Source organism: Pelodiscus sinensis, chromosome 14 (genome assembly GCF_052426305.1).
Source record: "Pelodiscus sinensis isolate ZL-2025 chromosome 14, ASM5242630v1, whole genome shotgun sequence".
In the NCBI taxonomy this organism is placed as follows: domain Eukaryota; kingdom Metazoa; phylum Chordata; order Testudines; family Trionychidae; genus Pelodiscus; species Pelodiscus sinensis.
This window is the reverse complement of record NC_143065.1, coordinates 24,449,529-24,472,073: the sequence shown is the minus strand read 5'-3', so window position 1 is coordinate 24,472,073 and position 22,545 is coordinate 24,449,529. Positions and strand designations below refer to the sequence as shown.

Below are 22,545 nucleotides of genomic sequence, written 5' to 3'. Positions count from 1 at the left end.
AAAACAACGAGTAGTCCTGCAGCACCTCAGAGACTAAAACAAATACAGATTCATGAGCTTTCATAGTAAGCTAACCCACTTCACCTTATACCATATATTATTGTTAGTCTCTGAGGTGCCACAGGACTACTTTTTGTTTTGAGAAAGTATTACACAGATTTAAACCTCAGGGCTATGGTATGTAAAGACCTGCAGGTAAGTGTTAACAGATTCAAGACAGTCTGAGAGAGGGAGCCATATAGTTTCTTTACAATCAGCTATTTAATATAGTGGAAGCCTGGTGGGATGGGGAGGATGGGTAACCAGGAAGCCCAGTGGGGTGGGGAGGGTGGGGCCGGCAGCAGGGGAACAGTGGCAGAGGGAGGGAAGGAGGTTGGCCGTAGGTGCCATGCTGAGTGGGGGCACCAATTTAATTCTCCTCCACTCCCCCTGTCATCCCTCGGCTCACCTGCTGCTCCTCTGCCCACCCCCGGTGGCTGGAGCCTCTTCCCGGCCTCTCTGCTCCCAGCCCAACCCTCCTCCATCTCCACCGTTGGGTTAGTGTGTGTGGGGGCCCGGTCCCAAACTGGAAGGGGTGGGGGAAGACGCGGTACAAGTTCCGTCCCCTCCTCGCAGAGTTGTGCTCAGTTGTGCGCCAGATTTGGGGCCCCGCCGCGGAGCATCGGTGGAGTGTGCATGCAAATTTTGCCTTTGCCCCTGGGTGCATAACACCCTCGCTATGCCTCTGTCAGAGGGCCAGAAATTATTTACCCTCATTCGGCAAAATCTCTCATCTAGGACCAGTAAGGTCCTGAGGGTGACGGACCAGGGAGATCCATTCTACACCAAACCTACTATTTCTTCTCCAGACTTTCCCACTTTACTTCTGTTACATAAATTTACAAGGCAGGTTTCACCATAACATCTGTACTTCTTTACATAAACACCCAGAGAATCACCTTCCCAGATGATCTCCTTTCAGAGATGTTTTCTCAGTTTCTTATAATATGGCCTTATTAAGTTGTCACTTGAAAACTTCAGAGCTCAAGAAGAATGGCAGCATTTCAGTTCTTTTGCAAATACTTCTTCAGAGGCTTTCACCAAAGAAAAACCTGGGGTGCTTTACAGCTAGCATGGGGATAACAAGATGACTAGTGTCCTCAGTTGCTGTAAGATAGAAACCATAGTCTGTATCCAGAGAGGTATTGTACTGGGGCTTTTTGCCCTCACAACAGGCAAATCTCACAGCTAAATCCACAGCACTGTCTTAACTTCTGTATTTATAAACCTTTCCCCAGCGAGCTCAGATTGGCTCACTGGTTAGTGAATTTGTGGAAGCCACAAGACTCCTTGTTTGTAGTGAAAATTCTTGGCACAGCTCCAGAAACAGATGCAGAACATGCCCAAGAACTGCCACCCCCTACCTCAGGATGTGTCTGGACTCTTCTAGTCAAGTTGCTCTGCTTTACAGACACAGAACATTTATCTAAACTCCATGTCTCCTCTCCACTACTTCAGTCCCTTTCTTTGGACTTGCCTCCCTCTCCAAACAAATGCTGTATAAAATATGTAGGCTACAGTTACAGGCATGGAACAGGAATTGTCTTTATACTGCACGGGTAATTCCATTTGTGCTGATCAATAATAATGAACGTACCCAATGGTGACACTAGATCAGGGTTTCCCAACCTATGGGTTGGGACCCAAATATGGGTTGCCATTACATTTCAAAAGGGTGGCCAAGCATCTCCCCAAGTGGCTTTGCCCCTCTTCTCCCCCTGTTTTTGAATCAAAATGGGTCCCCATCTGGAAAAGGTTGGGAACCGCTGCACTAGATGCTATAGAGTTTTTACGTACGTGTGCTGTAGAGTGTCATTCCCTGCAGATTTCCCCTGGACAAAGCCTATTTACTCAGACTTTGTGCAGGAAAAGGGATTTGATGCTAGACACTTTCGAATGGCTTTTGTTTATATCCCTCACAGTCAGATCAAGGCAAGATCCTAGGATCAGAGGCAACAAGTCAGACAACGGCAAGCAAGCTAAGTAGTTGTGCAGCTCACAGCTGAGCAGTGTTAGTGTACTCACTGCTGAGGCTGGCTAGACTGCCTTTGATGGCAGAAGGTGCAAGGAAACTATAATAGGAGGAGGACAAAGATTTTTCCTGGGTAGCTGGCAGGGTCAGTCTGTTTGTGGACAGGTGGCAATGGATCAAGGAAGAAAAGAGTGAAGGTGAAACCCTCACTCCTGATCAGGCCCTTTGTGCCCCATAAAAGAGCCAGAATGGTATGTAGGGACCCTCATCTTGCTATACCTGACTGAGGGGAGATTCCCCCAGTCCAGGAACTGCAGAGACAGTTTACAGCCCTGGCATGGAGTGTGAGGCTGAGGGCAAGAGAGATGTGTCCAGGCTGTGGCTGTAGTATCTAATGTTAGGAAGGCAACTGTAACTCGGAGAGGTCCCCACGGCTTGATTAAGTTATGGCAGGAATCTCTCCAGTGCCAAGAGCAGACCAGGATCAGGATCATGCTGAGGGGTCTTAAAGCCACCTTCTCCTTTCCTACCCCTGGTCTGAGAGCTCTGTGCAGGAGTCTCTTAGAGCAGTGTTTCTGAAGGTCTACCATGGAAACACTTTAATTGGCCGCCCCGGTTTGTTTATGTACCAGCACCATGGCAATGGAGCCTCACGGCTCCCATTGGCTTGGTTTCAACCTTTGCAGCCAAGGTGAGCCATGGGAAGTGGTGGCCTGGCCCACACCACTTCCCGCAGCTCCCCTTGGCTCCAAAGGACTAAACGGAGCCAATGGGAGCCACGAGGCTCTGTGGCTCTGGCTCCGGTCCAGAAACAAAGTGGAGTGGTCAGTTCAAGTGTTTCTGAAAGCGTTTCTGCGGTACCCTTTTAGAAACACTGTCTTAGAGCATATCCGCTTTGCTGCTGGGAAGAGTGGGTCCCCAGCTTGGCACAGCATACACACTAGGGATGTGAAGGACTAGTCGACTACTCGACTATCCGATGAACAAATGCTTATGGGATAGCCTGTTGACTAGTCGCTCCCTCACCCCCCACACTTGCTGCCTCTATCAGAAAGAGCCAGCAAGGGGGGAAGCAGAGGGGATACTTCAAAGTGTCAGTGCCACGTGAAGCCTGGGGCCAGACCCCGGGCGCTCCGTGTGGTGCTGCCGCAGTGACGCCTGGGGTCAGCAGGGGAGTCCCCAGCTGATCCCAGTCTCCACGTGGCACTGCTGCTTTGAAATGCTGTGAGGAGCCTGACACCAAGCTCCCCACGGCGTTTCAAAATGGCAGTGCTGCATGGAGCCCGGGTGAGTCCCCCACTGATCCCTGGGCTCCATGCGGCAATCATCATGTGATCTCTCTCCTGTCACCCATTTCCAGACAGAGGCTAGGGACACCATTCCTACCTATCCTAGCTAATAGCCATTAATGGACCAAACCTTCATGAATCTATCTAGTCCTTTTTGAACCCTGTTAAAGTCCTAGCCTTCACCACATCTTCTGGCAAGGAGTTCCAGAGGTTGACTGTGCACTGAGCGAAGAAAAACTTCCTTTTGTTTGTTTTAAACCTGCTGCCTATAAATTTCATTTGGTGACCCCAAGTTCTTATATTGTTGGAATAAGTAAATGACTTTTCCTTCTCCACTTTTTCCAACCAGTCATGATTTTATAGACCTCTATCATATTTCCCCTTCCCCCCCCCCCCCCACTTAGTCTCCTCTTTTCTAAACTGAAAAGTCCAAATCTTTTTAATCTCTCTTCATATGGGACCCATTCCAAACCCCTAATCATTTTTGTTGCACTTTTCTGAACCTTTTCCAATGCCAATATATCTTTTTTGGAGGCGACCACATCTGTATGCAGCATTCAAGATGTGGGCATACCATGGTTTTAGATAGAGGCAATGAGATATTCTTTGTCTTATTCTCTATCCCTTTTTTAATTATTCCTAATATTCTAATTGCTTTTTTGACTGCCGCTGCACACTGAGGCTAGGACTACACGACAGTGTTTTTGCGCAAAAACTCGCGGAGCGTCCACATCTCAAGCATGTTTTTGCGCAAGTAAAACAAAAGAAAAGAGGGTTTTTTTCTAGTGTAGGTATTCCTCCTCCTATGAGGAATAACTCCTTTTTTGCACAAGCATTCTTGCGCAAAAAGGTGCGTGTGGATGGGCAACAGGATTTTTTTGCACAAAAACAGGAAAGAGGAAAAAGCACAGGTGCCCTGGCGGCCATTCTGTAGATAACTATCAGCACTTTCTTTCAAGAGAGCATCCATGCAGTGTGGACACATGCTTGCGCAAAAGCACATACCTTTTTTGACGCACTTTGCAGCGTGGATGCTCTCTTGCGCAAGAAGTTTTTGCTCTTTTCCCCAAAAAGCTTCTTGCGTAAGAAGCCTGTAGTATACACATAGCCTGAGTGGATGTTTTCAGAGAACTATCCACAATGACTCCAAGATCTCCCTTGAGTAGCTGTAGCCAAATTAGTCCCCATCATACTGTAGGTATAGTTAGGATTATTTTTTCCAATGTGCATTACTTTACATTTATCAACATTACATTTCATTTGCCATTTTGAAGCAGTTTAACTAAACCAATTTTGCATATAGACACGCTCTGGCTGCTCCTTTACAAAGTGCACATGTGCATGCTGTGAGACTGGACTTTCATGCTGAACGTCCATTTCTATCCATGCATGATCCACTCTGTATCAAGGTCAGTGTATAACCTAGAGGCTTGAACTGGCTTTCAGAAGCTGACGGAATTCACTGCACACAACAAAGCAAAGATTCCATATGGCATGTTCCACAGGACTGCAGGGTATCTTGGATGACTTTGGTTCCACTGAAATTAATGGAGCAAGTCATGTGCTCATGCCTGAAAGGACAGGATATGGGATAGATGTCTTCAATTTCTTGGAGGGTTAGAAACAGAGTGATTTATCGAGGTATTGGTGTATACTTGAAACCATACATTTCTTGACCTGTTTGAAAAAATGCCTGCCACGTTCAGATTTATACTCCTGTCAAAATGTTATGTATAGTTATGCTCTAAAATTATCTTTAGATTGCACACGTGAACCAAAAAAGAATAATAGAGGGGTTTTCCCCTCTTTGAAACACTTCTCTTTGGCATTTATCCTGTTTAGTGAATGTTCACAAGGGCAAAATGCTTTCCCCAGTGGAGAGATTAGAGTTGCACTTAGATCAAGTTATTTGGGCGCAAACCCTCTGCTCCCATTCCTCCTCTCTCCCCACCCTAGAATTCAGCATCATTTACAATGTGTTTTTAGTTCTTTCCATTATAAAAATAAGGGCTGTGTACAAAATGTCTGTCGCTGAATCACATAAAGGTCCAAGAGTGTTCAGATCTATGGTTTTAGTTTGTGGCCCTGCTCTGTGGAAAGCTAATAATTTTTGTCATTTGTTCCCATGAACCAATTGCCCCCTTTTTCTTGTACTGTAAACATGCATTTTCATTCTTCCACTGAGCCCTGGGGCTAATTCCCTATCATCTTCTAACTCTCACTCATAAATCAAGCTCATTATTAGAAATTATACTTAGACATTTATGGGAAGAGGGGACGAGGTTGGGGGTCTTGGATTGCTGCATTAACTTGTAAATTTGAAAATGATCAGGCAAGATTGTTAGGGCTAAGGGCATCTGCAATGGGGTGACATGAATGGCTGGCTAAATAAGGCTGACTTTGTTTGGATGATTACTTTCTACTTTGTTGAGCCACACAATCCCTTTCTGTTAGATGGCATAGGCAGGCCTTTAAATGCTTTAAAACAAATCTTCAACAGCATTCTTATTCCCTTACATCAACCCACATCTCTTCTTTTACTCTCGCTTGGAGAAACAATAAACAAAGTGGTCTACTGTTATTGGGAGCTCTCTAAATTAAGAGCGGGGAAAAAGATAAAACGCTGCAACCAGTTTTCTTCTAGAAAGTCAAATTCCAGAGAGCAAGTCGCACACAGCTGGGAAGTTGCCTTCCACTAAACAGGTTTGTAGCAGCCAGCTAGTAGGAACGTTTTGTTCTGAAGTTTCCTGGAAATTCAGACTCCTTCAATCCAGCAGAGCTGCTGAAACCCCTGGATTCTTTAGAACAGCATTTTTCAACATTTTCAGGTTGGCTACCCTTTTTGAAGTAAAAAAAATCTTTCCACAGCCTCCTTCTATGTATTAGAAAGGGGGAGAGTTAAAAATATATCAATGATAATAAGCCTATAGCATGGCTTTGTGTTTGTTTTGAGAGATTGACAGAGAATATTTAACTTGGAAGGGTAAGAGATGTTCAGAGAGTTTGGAACAAAATTTTGCTTATGATTGTAATAAAATTTACAATCCTTCTCAACCCCCGAGTTGCCTTTCGTGACCCAGCAGTTGCAAAAAACTGGAATAAAGTATAGAGTGGAATCACATCGTTTCGTTCTGAATGTGATAATAAGAACCACATTTTCAGGCACCGCCTCAGATTTTTAAGTGTAAAAATGTACAGACAAGTTCCAGTGTCCACAGAAGTACACATTCATCCATTCTGCATATGTGGATTCAACGGCTTGGAGCCTAACTACCAGATCTACATCCACAAATTCAGGTGCCTGTGATAAGGCAGGTTACAAAATTGGAAGCTTATTTGATGCCAGCTGAAAACGTGTTCCTGAAAGAGCAAGCTAAAATCCACTTGTTTCTCTAAATCTATTAATACAAGTGCTTTTTCATCCTAGAAGGGTGTCGGGGCCATTCTCCACTCTGAGTGCAGAAGGTGAAGGCCTGCAAGAGACCTTCCAAAGAGAAAAAATCTCTCTCTCTAACATCCCGAGGTCTGTGTTTCTGGATTAAAATGATCCCACCGCTCTGTCACCATGTGAGGACTGTTCCCCAGTCTGGCACTCCAAGTGCAGAGGGTGGGGCCTCTCAAGAGACCTTAAAAATACCTTGCCTCTATAGGCTCTGCTTTCAAAACCTCCCCAGATTCACTGATTCTGGGAGATGGGCTGCCATGGTCAAATGAAAACCAGGAAGAAACACTTGACTTTTCCCCAAGCTCCTTTACAATAGAGAGCTTATGGAAAGGAAAGGAACTGTAATCTCTGATATCTGACTTCTAAGTCTAGGCAGGCACACACAGGCTATGTCTACACTGGAGGGTTATTGCGCAAGTACAGCTGTTCTTGCGCAAGAATCTGCAGAGTGTCTACACTGCCCGCCCGCTCTTGCGCAAGGAAATTTACAATATGGCATGGTAAGAGAGGGCTTCTTGCTCAAGAGCTACACTCTTTAACAGGTGTAAACCGTTTTGTGCAGGAGCTCTTGTGCAAGAGGGCAGTGTAGACGCTCGGCAGGGATTTCTTGCACAAGAAAGCCCTGTGGCTAAAATGACTATCGAGCTTTTTTGCGCAAGAGAGCATCCACACTGCCATGGACGCTCTTGCGCAAAAGCACAGCTCCCACATGGCAGTGTGGACATTTTCTTGCGCAAAAAGCCGCCAGTGTAGACATAGCCACACAGACATCCTGGGACTTTTCAGAACACAAGTGTAACCCTTCTGCCAGTCCGAGTTAATAGCAGCAAGGGCCGGGTTCAGTATCTAGGGGTCTCCTCCCAACAACAAAATACAACACCGGCTTGAGCCCCCACCCAGTGACCTAGGAAATCTTACATATACCCCTTGGTGCCTCAAAGAGGCAATTCTTCCCCTCTTGCAAGCACAGAGCCTCGGAATAGCAGAAAATCTTTAATAACATGAGGTAACTGACATCAGCATTAAATTAGGAAAACACTGCAACACGGATTCATAGACCAACCATGAGCAAAGACCCACCCCCAGCCAAGAGTCACCCAAAGTCCCAACACCCCAAGGCTGTGTCTACACTGGTGCGATCTTGTGCAAAAACAGCTGCTCTTGCGCAAAAACTTGCTCCCTGTCTACACTGGCCGCGTGTTCTTGCACAAATAAACTGATGTTCTAATGTATAAAATCTGGGCTTCTTGCACCAGAACTCTGATGCTCCCACTCAGGAATAAGCCATTTTGCGCAACTGTTCTTGCGCAAGGGGCCAGTGTAGACAGGCAACATGAATTTCTTGCGCAAGAAAGCCCTATGGTTAAAATGGCATCAGTGCTTTCTTGTTCAAAAGAGCGTCTACACTGGCACGGATGCTCTTGTGCAAAAGCACATGCCAGTGTAGACACTCTCTTTTGGAAGAGTTTTTGCAGAAGAACTCTTGCGCTAAAGAGTTTTTGTGGAAGATCACTCCAGTGTAGACGTAGCCCAACAGTCTCTTGAGTCCAGCAACCCAAAAAATCACCCAAAGTCTGACACCCCAAAAGTCTCTGTCCTGGGTCAGTGCCGCCCCAGGGTTCAAAAGTTCACCAGCAGGGTTTTACCATCCCAACCTCGGTGGAATGGAGGGGGCGGGGGTTGATACACCTTACGTGGTCTGCCAATGGCTCCACCTCTCAGTAGGGTTCTGCTGCCACCGTTAACGCGAGTCACTCTGCCACAATCCACCTGCTGTCCCATGAGCCGCTCCAGCTGTCCCACGAACTGCCCTGCTCCGCCAGCCGTCTCGTTCCATGCCCCTGGCCGCCAGCTGGTTGTTCCTGCAGCTGCTCCACTGCCTGCCTGCTGCTGCTCCTACTGGCCGCCCGCCCGTCATCCCTGCCAGCTGCTCTGCTGGCCGCCTGCACCCACTGGTCATTCCTGCAAACTGCTCTGCTAGTAGCTCAGCAGTATAGCTTCAGGCTCCCCACAGCACACAGTGATTTCAGCTCATAGTAGATTTCAGCTCTTCAGCAAGTTCAGCTCATAGTAGAGGAGCCTCAGCGCTAGTGCACCATTGGCCCACCGTGAAGTCAGCTCAGCAGTTTGCAACTAGACTTCTAATGGAATCCAAATTAGCTCTGATATTCCACAGTGGAGAGAGGAGGGGGTGCAATTGGTGGGTTTTTTAAGGCCCCCAGACTGTTCCCCACCACCACATACCTGTCCCCAGCCTCTCTCAGCTTGACTGGGTTTGGACCAATGCCCCTTGTCTAGCGAGTGCTACTTAGTTTATGGCAAATCCCTCTGACATAAAACAGTTCCACTATTCCACTGTCCTTGATTCACATAATCAGGGTAACAACACTTTATCCCCCCTGCCTCAATAACCAAGAGACTGGGGATCCCACAGTAGCCAAAGTGACCATTTGGGCTGCTGTGAGCACAAACTAGGTGGGGTAACAAGATCAGCCCGTGAAGTCTTTTTGCACCACTTGCCACAATTCACCACCAGATGTCAGGGTAGAGCGTATCCTGACCCTGCTTACACAAGAATCAAATGATCACTTAAAGAAAAAGGACTATGACTATACTGGCAGGTGGTTGCACCAGAAGTATGCAAATGAGACTAAGCGTGGAATATTGCTGAGCCTCATTTGCATACCTAATGAGCTGCCATTTTTGCGGAAGAGGCTCTTGCACTAGAAGGAGATGTCTACACTGCCCCTTCTTGTGCAAGAAAAACCCTCTTGCGCAATGCCGTTATTCCTGAAAATAATCAGTGTAGTGGCATTGCGCAAGAGGGTTTTTCTTTGGGCTGCAGCTTAGATATGGTGAGTAGGGGATGGAAGGCACATGGAATTCACACAGAGAAGCTTAACCAAACATCAAAACAAAGAAAATAACCTGATCATAACTAAATATACATTTCCCCCTATTTACTCACAATCCCTTCACAATCCAGTCCATTTCTATTCCCCAAATTCTTTGGAGGCTTGGTAGTCCTGCCTGGATTTGAATCATCCTGTTCCCTCAGCTTCTGGTTTTAAAAGAAACTCCCCATAAAGAGAAAAGGCAGCAGGTGTATATTTACAATTCAAATTTCCACATTGTATCCCATTGGTTATTCTGGCTCCCTACTAACACCCTTAGCTACCTGAGTTTAACCCTTTAGTCACCGAGTGCTGGCCAACACTACTCCTATCCATCACAGTTTCTCCTTCTCACTAATCTATGTTATAATTATATAGCATCATTGAATCACAGACCACTAGAACTGGAAGAGATGTTGAGAGGTCAAGTCCAGTCATCTGTACTCACAGTAGGACTAAGGACCATCTAGATCATCCCAACAGATGTCTATCTAACCTGGTAGGGATGGTCTAGATCAGTGGTTCTCAACGTGGGCCATATGGCTCCCCAGAGGGCCATGCCTTACTTCTAGGGGGCCACATGGAAAAAAATGGAATGTTAGGGGACCACAGTAAGTTTCTGAGGGGGCCACCCAAACTTAACTGCCAGGCGTATGATGAATGAGACTCAGAAGTGGGCCATGACCAAAAAAAGGTTGAGAAACTCTGGTCTAGATCTGTGGTGTCCAACATGCAAGGCACTAGCCACATGTGGCTATTTGGCCGGTTGAGTGTGGCTAGCTGCCTTGAACAATGTGACTATTTGGCTGGTTGAGTGTGGCTAGTTCACTCAACCATTATAGTGGCTTTATTTGATGGTGCTTAGTCCTGCCATGAGTTACTGACTTCTAGAGGTTCCTTCCAGTTCTATGAATCTGTCTAAAAAGCCATCCATGGACACTCAGCAGCTAATACTTGAGACAAGGGAGTAGATGATCAACACTGAACAGTACAAGTAATGGAAACTGCTGAGTAATTATCCTCCTATTGCTTCATTTGCTGAAAATTGCTTGAGTGGATGGGTACGCCCAAGGTTTCATTTTCTAGTATGAGACTGAGCTCAACTGTTATCAGTTTTGCTTTGGATGTTTTCATTCTCTATAGACTATCCTGACTGAAGAACCCAATCATTTATCTGTTGCCAGATGTCCTTGTTTTTGATTTTGTTCAGTGTCTCTAGACCTGTAGCTATATAACCAGCCTCGGTGTTCTGTCCTAGTCCAAACCTCCCCATATGTCAAGATGTGTCCTGTCAGGAGATAGGAGGTTTTGGCACAGGGGACAGTTGTAAGGCAAGCTCACTTCACATTCACCCTGCAATGATAGTTGCTGCCCTGCCATGCTGCCTGGCCTTGGCTCCCTGCTCCAGGTTTTGTAGCACACAGAGTCACAGCCCTGCTGAGGGCTGGCCCAACCCCACTGACAGGGAGCAGACAGACAGACCAGCAGCACTGAACAAGTGGCACTAAAATCTTGTACTCCGGGGCCCAATGTAGGGAGCTAAGCTGAGCCAGCCCTGTTACTTCAGCTAGGAGAGAGAAGTTGAAGTTCAAAGCTGTGAAATGCCAGGCTGCTGGGAGGTAGGCTAATAAACCTATCTCGTTAATTTATATGATATTGGGCTAGTTTGGTTTTTTTAGTACGGACCGAGAAGATGAATGGTTTTTTGTTGTTGTTTTTTAACCAATTTAGAGCTTGATTTTGTGCCTAGGAATCTGTTTTTTTTCCCATATTAACCATGTATTGGCTCTCTAACTACATTTCTTGCCATGACTTTCAGGGTTTAGTGTTTATTGTTTCTAAATTAGATTTGGCAATTCTCATTGCCAAGAGCTATGCAAATCCATTGTTTAAGCCTGCTGTCACACTGGCAAACTTCCATTGAAACCAATGGTGATGTATCCAGTCACACCAGTTCAGGATCTGGCCCATTCAGGTATTTTGCTCATCTCAGCTGCTTTGCAAGTTGTACCCTAAGGCTGTGTCTACATTGGCATGATCTTGTCCTCAAAGCATTGCTGGAAATTGCCTTTCTGCCCGTTGACCACATGGTGATTCCTCCGCACAGTCCACCAGATCCAGTCTTCACGTGCAGTGGGTGACAAGCCCAAAACTCACCGATGGTTCAGAGCCCATCGGCTACCCTCACCTGGGTCAGCCGACCAGTCGAAGCCGTTGCCCGTGGTGTGGCTGCTGAAACATGCTGATGTATTAAAGTAGGGGTATACAAAAAATTATAAGAAAAATCTGTATAATCTTAGACAAAACACTTCTCTGTGCCTGAAAAATGTGGATAATGGTACTTAGTCACTTTTGAGAAGCCACATCCCTCACGTCAGATTTTCGTATACCCCTACTTTAAAACGTGCTGATGTATACCCCAACTTTAATATATCAGCATGTTTTAAAGTAGGGGTATACGAAAATCTGACGTGAGGGATGTGGCTTCTCAAAAGTGACTAAATACAGGCAGTCCCCGGGTTACGTACAAGATAGGGACTATAGGTTTGTTCTTAAGTTGAATTTGTATGTAAGTCGGAACTGGCTCCAGATTCAGCTGCTGCCACTGAAACTGACCAGGAGCTGACTACAGGAAGCCGGAGGCAGAGTTGCTCTGCCCCCAGCTTCCTGGAATCAGCCTGATCAGTTTCAACAGCTGCTGAATCTGGAGCCTGGGACAGAACAGCTGGGGCACTGGCCGGTAGGTTCCCACAGGACCAACCAGGCAGCACCCCAGCTGCTCTACCCGAGGCGTCCCGCAACAAAAGCCTGGTCTGCTGGGGGGGGGGTGTGCACTATCTGCACCCCCTCCCCCCCAGCAGACCAGGGAGACCCGAGCAAAGCTGCACAGGGACCCTGCCGCCCGTGTGGCTTTGCTCCTTTGCCCCCGAGCAAAGCCGCACAGGAGGCGGGATGCCGCCTATGCGGCTTTGCTCCTGTCTCCCTGGTCTGCTGGGGGGGGTCCAGCAAAGCCGCTGGACCCTCCCAGAAGACCAGGGACACCCGAGCAAAGCCACCGCCTGGGCGGCTTTGCTCGTTTGCCCGGGAGCAAAGCCGCCCAGGCAGCAGGACCCCCGCCACCTGGGCGGCTTTGCTCCTGTCCCCCTAGTCTGCTGGGGGGGTCCAGAAAAGCCGCTGGTTCCCCCCCAGCAGACCAGGGGGACAGGAGCAAAGCTTCCCAGGCAGCGGGGGTCCCGCTGCCTGGGCGGCAGCTTTGCTCAGGTATCCCTGGTCTGCTGGGGGGGTCCAGCGGCTTTGCTGGACCCCCCTAGCAGACCAGGGAGACCGGGAGAAGCTTTTCTCGCCCCGGAGGACACGGGTGGCGACCCGCCGCCCGTGAGCTCCGGGGCGAGAAAAGCCCCGTTCGTAAGTGCGGATCCGACGTAAGTCGGGGACTGCCTGTACCATTATCCACATTTTTCAGGCACAGAGAAGTGTTTTGTCTAAGATTATACAGATTTTATACAGCAAACAGAACAGAACTCATGTCTTCTGAGACCTAGTCCTGTACCTTAACCATTGGACCACCATGTTTTCATTACCTGTGCACTAAGTTCACACATCACCTACAGTACATCATAAATAAACAATTGTAATAAGACACAGTTAAAAAGATGACCCCTGTTGAAATAACATATGCAAGCAGTAAACTACATGAGCCTCTATTGCCCAACTTATCTTAGGTGATGAAAACTGGTAGTTAGAGTTCAAATGACTCATGTAGTATTCTAGAAGTTATAAACACTCTGAGCCACAGCAATGTAGCTTTCTGTTGAGCTGCCTTTGTGACAGAGGAAAAACAGACATACGAAGAGGAAAAAGCTACTGTCATTGCTTCCATTAAGAAGCTGGTGTGAGATCAGTGCCTCTAATCAGGGTAAGTAATATACAGTAGAGAGGAGAGATTGATGGAAGGAAACTTGTTATTGATTTTTCTTTTCTTCAGAAAAATGACATGTGGGTTCAATGGTTTGCAATGACACATTTATCAATAACACTCCATTTGTGACCACCTAGTGAATTCTGTCATCACAGTCCATCTAAATTTCTTCCCACTTAAGCACAAAGGTATCCCTTTTTCACTTAGTTCTTCTTTTGTGACTTTGTCACGCTGTCCTTAAAAAAAGAAAACCGTTTGAAAAGCCATCCCAAGCCAACTGTGTTAACATCTGGTAGTAACACCCTTAGAACCAGTACAGAATAAGCTATGGTCCTCAAGTAGCTGGGGTAAGGAATGAGCTCCTGCCTGACTTTCATCCTGTCCCCATATAGGAAGTCTGGACTTTAGAAATCTGGCTTTGAGCACTGTTATGATTAACATGTTTTTAGGATTTTTTTTTTGATAGCTGAATGTTCTGAAAAAGCCTGAACCAAACTAGCCTAAGTCAGTTAAAATAGTCATGTACAGAAGATGACAAAGCACAGTAGATGGATTTGGCAGGAATTAGAACAAGCAATTCTAGGTGGCTTTAGCTTCCTTGCTCTGCACATTACTCCTCTGCATTTAGATGTCCACGATGCTATTTGAAAAAAAGGCTCTGAACCATACATCTTTAATTTATAACGTTCTTGAGTGACAGCTCATCTTTCCCCTGTGACCCAAATGCCAGAGGTCAGATGGGCTATGTCTACACAGCAGCATTATTTTAGAATAGCTGACATTATTCCAAAATAACAAAGTGCGTGTCTACACTGCAAGCCATTATTTCGAAATAATGTCGAACTGGAGGACTTCTTACTCAGACTCATGGTAACCCTCATTTCACGAGGAGTAAGGGAAGTCAAAAGAAGAGGGTTCTTCCTTCAACTTCCAGCTGTGTGGACAGCACCCAAAGCCGAATTAAGCTATTTTGACTTCAGCTATGCAATTGATGTAGCTCAAGTTGCGTCGCTTAATTCGACCTTAGCCCTGCTATGTAGACGTACCCCTGGAGATGGAAGTAACTGAGTCCAGTCCTGCAAGAAGCTAAACACCTCCCACAACGTACCTGGCACCCTTAAGTCCCAGGAAGTTGATGAGAGCAGAGGGCACTCAGCATTTCACAGGATTAGACCCTTTTACAGCTAAGTGGCTGTATTCATATGTGATCTTCCTTGTTTACCAAGACAAGGGGATCACATTTGATTATGGAATGTTAGCTCTCAGTCTCTAAACATCAGACATTTTGTCATATTCATGCTATCTAAAGAGTCCACAGGTGAAAGGTTAATAAAGTAAGATGTGCTTGAGCTGAATACCTCTCATTGTAGTAGATTTCTCCCCCCACCCATCCCACCTCTTTGGCTCCAAAATATTAACCATCAGTAAGTGAGAAGTTAATGACCTTCAACAAAGATGCATTATTTTGCACAGCAACTGTGCCATACTGGGTCAGGATGATTGAATGCTACATTGCATGTTAAAAGTGATAACTGGAGTGACTTTAAATCAGAAATCTTTGTTGAAGTGTAGAAAATAAATATAGCACACCACTTTGGTCTATGGTGTGTGTCATTTATCTGTCTTTGATGTAGGTCAGCAAGCACTGTAAGTGGTTTATCACTTATACCCTTCCCTCCTGCTAACATAAATGGGAAGTGCCTAAAGTGAATACTTGAAAGTGAGAAAAAGAGGTTTGCCATGAGAAATTCCTATTAGACAAAGAAATCTGAACCGAGAGACCCAGAGCTATAAAACCTTGAGAGAGAGCAAGTAGAAACAGAGTTCTGGATTTGCCCCTCCACAGTGCACCCCATCAACACCCAAGATCCAACCTAATCTGCATTCCAATTTCACAACTCATATACATTGTTCTTAAAAAGAGATGGGCTCATCTGACATTTTACAGAGAGCTGTTTCTTTCTTAAACAGATCTAGCACTACTGAAAATAGTGGTTGCACTATATTAATGCCACCATTCCTAGAAAAGGACTACACCATTTTTAGTGTAGAAGTTGCCCTGTTTGAGTTTGGCTGTGGAAAAATAGAGCATACACCCAAACTAGTTAGCCTGCCATCAGATTTGGGAGTGTAGCATTTTGAGACAATTTTGGAATCTAGTCAGACAATTACTACTCCTACAAAATGTTCACCATGTACTGTACACAGTAAAAACAAATGAAAATATCTGCTAGAAGCCTTATGTGTTTAAGGGTGGAACTCTAATTATAAATCACCAGTCTCCTGACCTTTTTGTAGCGGATGCTGTTAAGTGGTCAATAGTATGTACTGTCTTTTCTATCCTGCAGGGAAGCAATAAGCCGACTGTGCGAAGCTGTGTCAGGAACAAATGGAGCTATAAAAAAGCGGAAGGTAAATATTGCATTAGCAGGTCCCGTTTTCCATTTTTATATTTGCTTTTTATGAGTTAGATGATTCCCTAGCAGGATTCAGCCCACCATGGAATTTATGCAAGTTCAGTTCAATTACATATTATAAATACAAAAATGTATTTATAATACACCATTTAAAACTACTTGTTATTTGATGAGCTCTAATCAGTACTCTGTCTTAGAGCCCATAAAAGTAAATACCTTGCTTGACTTTTCTATTCACACTCAGATATCCCAAGTCTCTGCTTTGCCACAACCAGGTTTTGGTTGAAAAACCAAGCAGGGTATTTGATTGTGAAAGAGATTGCATTAATTGGGGCTTTTCATTGATGATCTTCTTTAGATTAAAAGCTTGAAAACTACCAGAATGAGAGTGGCCAGTAATCTCCATTGTTCATTGATTCAGTGATCTTATGCTTCTTTGATGATTAGAGGTTGTAGATTTCTACCAAGAGCTATGGAGTGCCATAAGGATAACTCTCAGCTCTGGTCTAAGCTAGGGCGTTATTTCAAAATAACCCCCCTTTGGTCAAATTTATAAGCAGAGCATCCACACTACCAAGCCACTTATTTTTAAATCTGTCGTCCTGCTTTCTTCCGGGAATAACGCTAATTTCAAAATAGTTATTTTGAAATAGTGTTAGTGTGGACACTCCGGTGCTGATGCTGCTATTTCGAAATAACTACTCCCCAAAATAATTTGAACAAATTACTCCCCAGTGCTTCCTGGGGTTCTAAGTCGAGGCAGTGCATCTACATTAGCAGTGCCTGCCTCAGACTAATTTTGAGGCTTCTTCGTAGTGGGGACCCGCTATTTCGATTTTGTAAAATCAGGAGTTACATTGAATTGAACTATTTTGAAATATCCTAGTGCAGACATTCCCTCACTGACCACTTTCTTGCTGTAACCTCGGAAACAAATACATTGAAGAATTTCCTCATTGACATACAGTCCCCAAGAAAAGAAGCAGAATTAAATGGATAAATTATTCATTCAGCTCTGTCTTTTACAAACATAGCTTTTTGGTGTTTTGTTTTTTAATGTTTTTAGTTAATCATTATTAACATATAGGAATGTTACATACAGATATTGAAAAATCTTAGTTATAGCCTGTATTTCTTAAGCCCCATCTGAGTGTGATCAATATCTTACTATCATCTGTGTCTTTCTTTTGTACAGATTCTGGAAATAACTGTACGTTATAAAGTCTGTTCACCGCTGGTATCAGGCTGTCTGTGGTAAACGAAGTTTACAGTATGTTTGTTTGTTTTTGTTTTTATAGCCTCCAGTTAAATTTCTGTCTTCTGTGCTTGGCAAAAGTAACCTTCAGTTTTCTGGCATGAATATAAAACTGATCATCTCCATGAGCAGCCTTACTTTGATGAACGTTGATAACCAGCAGGTAGGATATTTACAAAACAGTTATTTTCAAAGAGATCCTTCCATATACGTTAATATTTTCTTCTACTTTGAGATGCAGATAGCTGTGGTTTTAACACAAACAGGTGCTTGAGAGGGAAAGCAAAACTACTCAGGTTTAGTTGTAAGCCTTGTTAAAATTAGCCAGACTTGGCCTCGCAATTTAAAGGGGAAGAGCTGTAGAGAAATTTGACATTTGTCGCATGTACTTTGTGCTTATAAGAGTGTCTTTTATCTGGAAGCATCCCTAAGCACTGGACAAACAGTGTCTCTTTGTGTACCTCTGCCTCTTCATTTGTACGGTGCCTAATAGGGCTGCAGTGCAGACTGCAGTCTCTTATCACTATCGTCATGGCTCTCCCAGACTTTATGTAAATTGGCTTATTGATATGAATGTGCATAACTTGAAGAGGCTTTGTGTAAAACAGGTCATGTAACATCAGTTTTACAGTCTGCTAAATCTGTAGTCCTGTTTTGAGCATGTGTCATTCTTGTATGTGAAGTTAGAAATATGAAGTGTGGATCTGTTTGTAGTTTTAAATGTGTTAGTAGGAGCCTTTTACTGGTGCTCTGGTACTTAAAGACTCAGCACTCAGACCAATGACTTATGAATGATCTTGTTTGTCCTATAAGCCCAAACTGTGATTGGTCCTAGAAAGACATGTGACCATGCCACCTGGTACTAGAATCCATCTCAAGTCTGGTATTTTTCCATGGGAATGGGGAGTGTGGAATGAAGGATTCCTGTCCCAGGGGACAGTCTATTTAATCAATAGGAAGAAATCAGCTTTTGTCTTCAGCTGGTTTTTAAAACTGCCTGGCACACCCTATGATGATACTGAAGAAGCTGTAGACCCAAGTCAGAGTAAAAGATCAGCTCTGATTTCAAGCTTTTATCTGAGGCAAGAACAGCTGTGTATGGTAAGAATTTGCATGTATCAAGTTTCTTACTGGATTAGAACTAGCTAAGTGTTTTTGTTTATTTTAATTTAGTAACATACTTTGATCTGACTATTTTCATTTGAAACCACTTAAATCCTACTTTTTATACTTAATGAAAACACTTTTGCTTAGTATCAGGCCCAGTGTTAATAACTGTTACCTGGTGGAGAGTGGCCAATATGCATATCTCTCTTTCACTGAGAAAGTGGGCAGACCGTATAAGCTTTCTCTGTATAAAAGAAAGCACAGAGGAAGGCAGGCATTAGCGGCAAGATCAGCACACCAGAGAACCACCCTAAGGGAACTTCTATGATTCACCCCATCACAACTATCAAAAATAAATATTTAATAACAATAATGGGTCATACTACTGGCCTAAACTCAGTGATCCTCAGCTGCCAGAATGGCCTCAAATTTGGGGCTACAGGCAGTTAGCAAAACTTAGAGCAGCCCTTAGCCTGTCCAAAGCTAGTTTAAGGCTGAACTAATGTGTGTTTATTGTCAGTTACTTATCACAAGCATTTGCTGATTCTCCAGGATATTTGCCTGAGGATTGAGGTCTGACTGAGCGCTGTGACATGATTGTATTCTTGGAACACAGAAGCAACACCTCTCCCTAAGATGACCACTTTAGTTGTGCTTAACCTTCTGTACTGGTTACAGCTGTGTTAGTATTTGCTAGTGCAGGGCTGGGATTTCTTCTTCACTGAATAGTTGACATTTGGGAGCTAGGTTCTCACTCCCTGATTCTGTGGACCAGCCCTGATTCTCACACAATGTTGAGCTGCTGCCAGGCCAGCTCTAAGTTATTCTATTGCCAAAGCATCTTCAGTAGACCCTGTGCCAGTGAAAGATAGTCATGGGCAGATCAAACTTCCAGCACACACCTCCCCACCCCCCCACTTAACACCTCCTGCCCTGGAAGAGGCAGCGATGCAGGGCATGGCTGTGACCTAGAAGCACCAGGCGAGTTCTCTTTACCCCAGGGAAACTGTAGCATTCAGGGGTGTAAAAGAACCAAATCCCAGCTAAAGAATCTGGTGCCAAATGTACTAATGCTTTCTCAGTTCATTTGAAGTCTGGGTATTCAGGGCACTCTCTTGCTGTTCTTTTGAGCCCCTACTTGCTGGACCTTGGTAAATTGAAAATCCAGTGTATTCAGTTAGTTCATTTCCAGCACATTTCACTATTTGCCTGCTGGCTTAATCAATTGCAGTTGGTTCAAATAAAGAACTGTGTGTTCAATGCATGAGAGGTAATGCATAAACCTATGAAAAACTGATGCCTGATCCAGCTAGAGAGATTCATGACAAATAAATGAATTATAATCGAGTGCAGAGTGAATATCACCAGACCACAAACACCAGAAAGCCCTGATCATGAAAATATTCTTCCATCAGATGACTTCTTGTGTGTTTTTATGGATCACTGTCAGTGACATTTAACTGAACTTATTTGGCTTTTAATCACAAATTTATAAATCCACCTCTCTCTCTCTTTATATGGCCATGTTCCTAATATCCAAGCCCAATGCTTATAGCTTCTTATTAATAATTTAAAAACCAATAACTGAATTCATTTTGAAAAATCCCTAATGGTTGCTGGGGATGAAGAAGTCAAAGCTTGTATTGCACTGTATGTGACTCTGACATTTCTGGGTGTATTCCCAACTTCAAGCTCCTTCACAGGAAAATTTCATGATGTGCATTTGATTGGATTAGGTTTTCACTAACTGAGCCCTAGATTACTTTCTCTGTGTGGTTATTAGCTGGTATTCTCTATATATACAGAATATGGCCACTCCTAACTGGCTGGTTGTGTTTTTCAGATTATTGCAAACCACCACATGCACTCCATCTCATTTGCCTCTGGAGGTGATCCAGTAAGTACAGATTTATAAGATATATTTCTGTAAGCATAAGGATTAATTACAAGACTAAAAATACCTGCAATTACTCTACTTCATCCCCTCCTATCTCCAGTTAAATTGTATTTACCCAGTACTTAACATTTCTGAGTCATAGCACATTGAACAAGGAAAGTGGTTAGAAGTTAGGATGGAGATTTTGGACTCTTAAATGCTATTCTGGGCTCTTTTGTAGACTTGCTATATATATAGGACACTTAATATGGTGTAGACCAAGGTCCAGTGTGTTTTAGCAGCAACCCAGGGAACTACAAGTTGTGGACTACAAACTGCGGCATGTTGGGAGAACTTCCTGATTCTTGCCAGGATGTGCCCTCTGCCCCCATCAGGGTCTCAGCAAAGACTGCGCTAGAAGCAGCACACAGGCTGCATGCTGAGAGAAGGGGCTGCTGAACTGTTTTCCTGTTCTATGTTTCTTACAGAATAAAGCCTGTTCCTGGTGATCTGTCTGAGTGGGTCTGGTCTGAGGTGCACTCACACATACACAATACACAACACAGAGCACACCAAGCAGCCTCAGGCCTAGCCTCCCACAGTGGTGTAAGAAGTCACAAGGCTTCCCCTATGCTGAATAACCTCACACTGGGCTAGCCAACAGGAGAGGTTACAATGTCTTTATCTTTTTTCTCTGTCTTAAAAATAATTTCAAAGGTTGCCTTTAGGGGTCTGTGAAGCCAGCAGCTATGGTCTCCCTGTCCTGATTGGGAGACCTAGAAATGGGAATGTTATGAACATAGAGATTGCCAAATTGGATCAGATTTGTGGCCTGTCCTGTCCGGATACCTGTCACCAACTGTGACAAGCATCACAGGCCTTAGAGTAAGGTGCAAAATACCCTGCAATTGGCAAAATTGGGATATCTGTGCAACTTAAGGGGGGAGGGGAGGAAAGGGGGAATTCTCTGAACAGGGAGGTAGGGACATTCTTTGGTCCAAGAGTCTTTGTTCTGAAGTTCTTCAAATCATTAGAGACAGAACTGATCCAAAGACCTAAATCCTAAGGGTATATCTACACTGCATTCCTCATTTCGAGAGAGGAATGCAAATGCAGCTGAGCGAAATTGCAAATGAAGCGTGGATTTGAATTTCCCGTGCTTCATTTGCATAATCGCATCTGGGCGCTATTTCGAAATACCCTATTTCGAAAAAAGAAACGCTGTCTAATGCGGTTATTTAGAAAGAAAAACCTTCTTTTGAAATTACCCTTACGTTAAAGGATAGTTCAGCTCCAGATCCAAATGTTGCTGATTTTAATAGAAATACATTGATTTCTGATTCACGGCTCACTGAAATCCACTCTGAATCATAACATCAGCAATACCAATAACATCTGCTCTCCAATACCAAATTCTACAGGCCACTTTCCTCAGATCCCACTAAGGAATATACTAAGAAACTGCACCATCTGCTCAGGACACTCCCTAAACAAACACAGGAACAAATCGACACACCTTCAGAGCCCCGACCAGGGTTGTTCTATCTATTACCCAAGATCCACAAACCTGGAAATCCCGGACGCCCCATCATCTCGGGCATTGGCACTCTTACTGAAGGACTGTCTGGCTATGTGGACTCTCTGCTCAGACCCTACGCCACCAGCACTCCCAGTTACCTTCGTGACACTACTGATTTCCTGAGAAAACTACAATGCATAGGTGATCTTCCAGAAAACACCATCCTAGCCACCATGGATGTAGAGGCTCTCTACACAAACATCCCACATGCAGATGGAGTACAAGCTGTCAGGAACAGTATTCCTGATGATGCTACAGCACAACTGGTGGCTGAACTCTGTGAATTTATCCTCACACACAACTATTTCAGATTTGGTGACAACATATACCTCCAGACCAGTGGCACTGCTATGGGCACCCGCATGGCCCCACAATACGCCAACATTTTTATGGCTGACCTGGAACAACGCTTCCTCAGCTCTCGTCCACTTACACCCCTTCTCTACCTACGCTACATCGATGACATCTTCATCATCTGGACCCATGGGAAGGAGACTCTGGAAGAATTTCACCATGATTTCAACAGCTTCCACCCCACCATCAACCTCAGCATGGACCAATCGACACGGGAGGTCCATTTCCTGGACACCACGATACAAATAAATGACGGTCATATCAATACCACCCTATACCGAAAACCTACCAACCGCTATACTTACCTGCATGCCTCCAGTTTCCACCCCGGATACACCACACGATCCATTGTTTACAGCCAAGCACTGAGGTACAACCGCATATGCTCCAACCCCTCAG

At 44.6% G+C, this 22,545-nt stretch overlaps 1 protein-coding gene across 4 annotated transcripts in view; it reads left to right on the top strand.

Moving 5' to 3' along the window:
* Positions 1-22,545, top strand: part of SHC4 (SHC adaptor protein 4) — an 80,724-nt gene that overhangs the window by 33,850 nt on the left and 24,329 nt on the right. For all 4 annotated transcript variants that reach the window (XM_075897209.2, XM_075897210.2, XM_075897208.2 and 1 more), the window contains exons 3-5: positions 15,907-15,970; positions 17,274-17,393; positions 20,181-20,234. In XM_075897209.2, the coding sequence (XP_075753324.2) occupies positions 15,907-15,970; positions 17,274-17,393; positions 20,181-20,234 (238 nt within the window). The remainder of the gene's footprint in view (positions 1-15,906; positions 15,971-17,273; positions 17,394-20,180; positions 20,235-22,545) is intronic.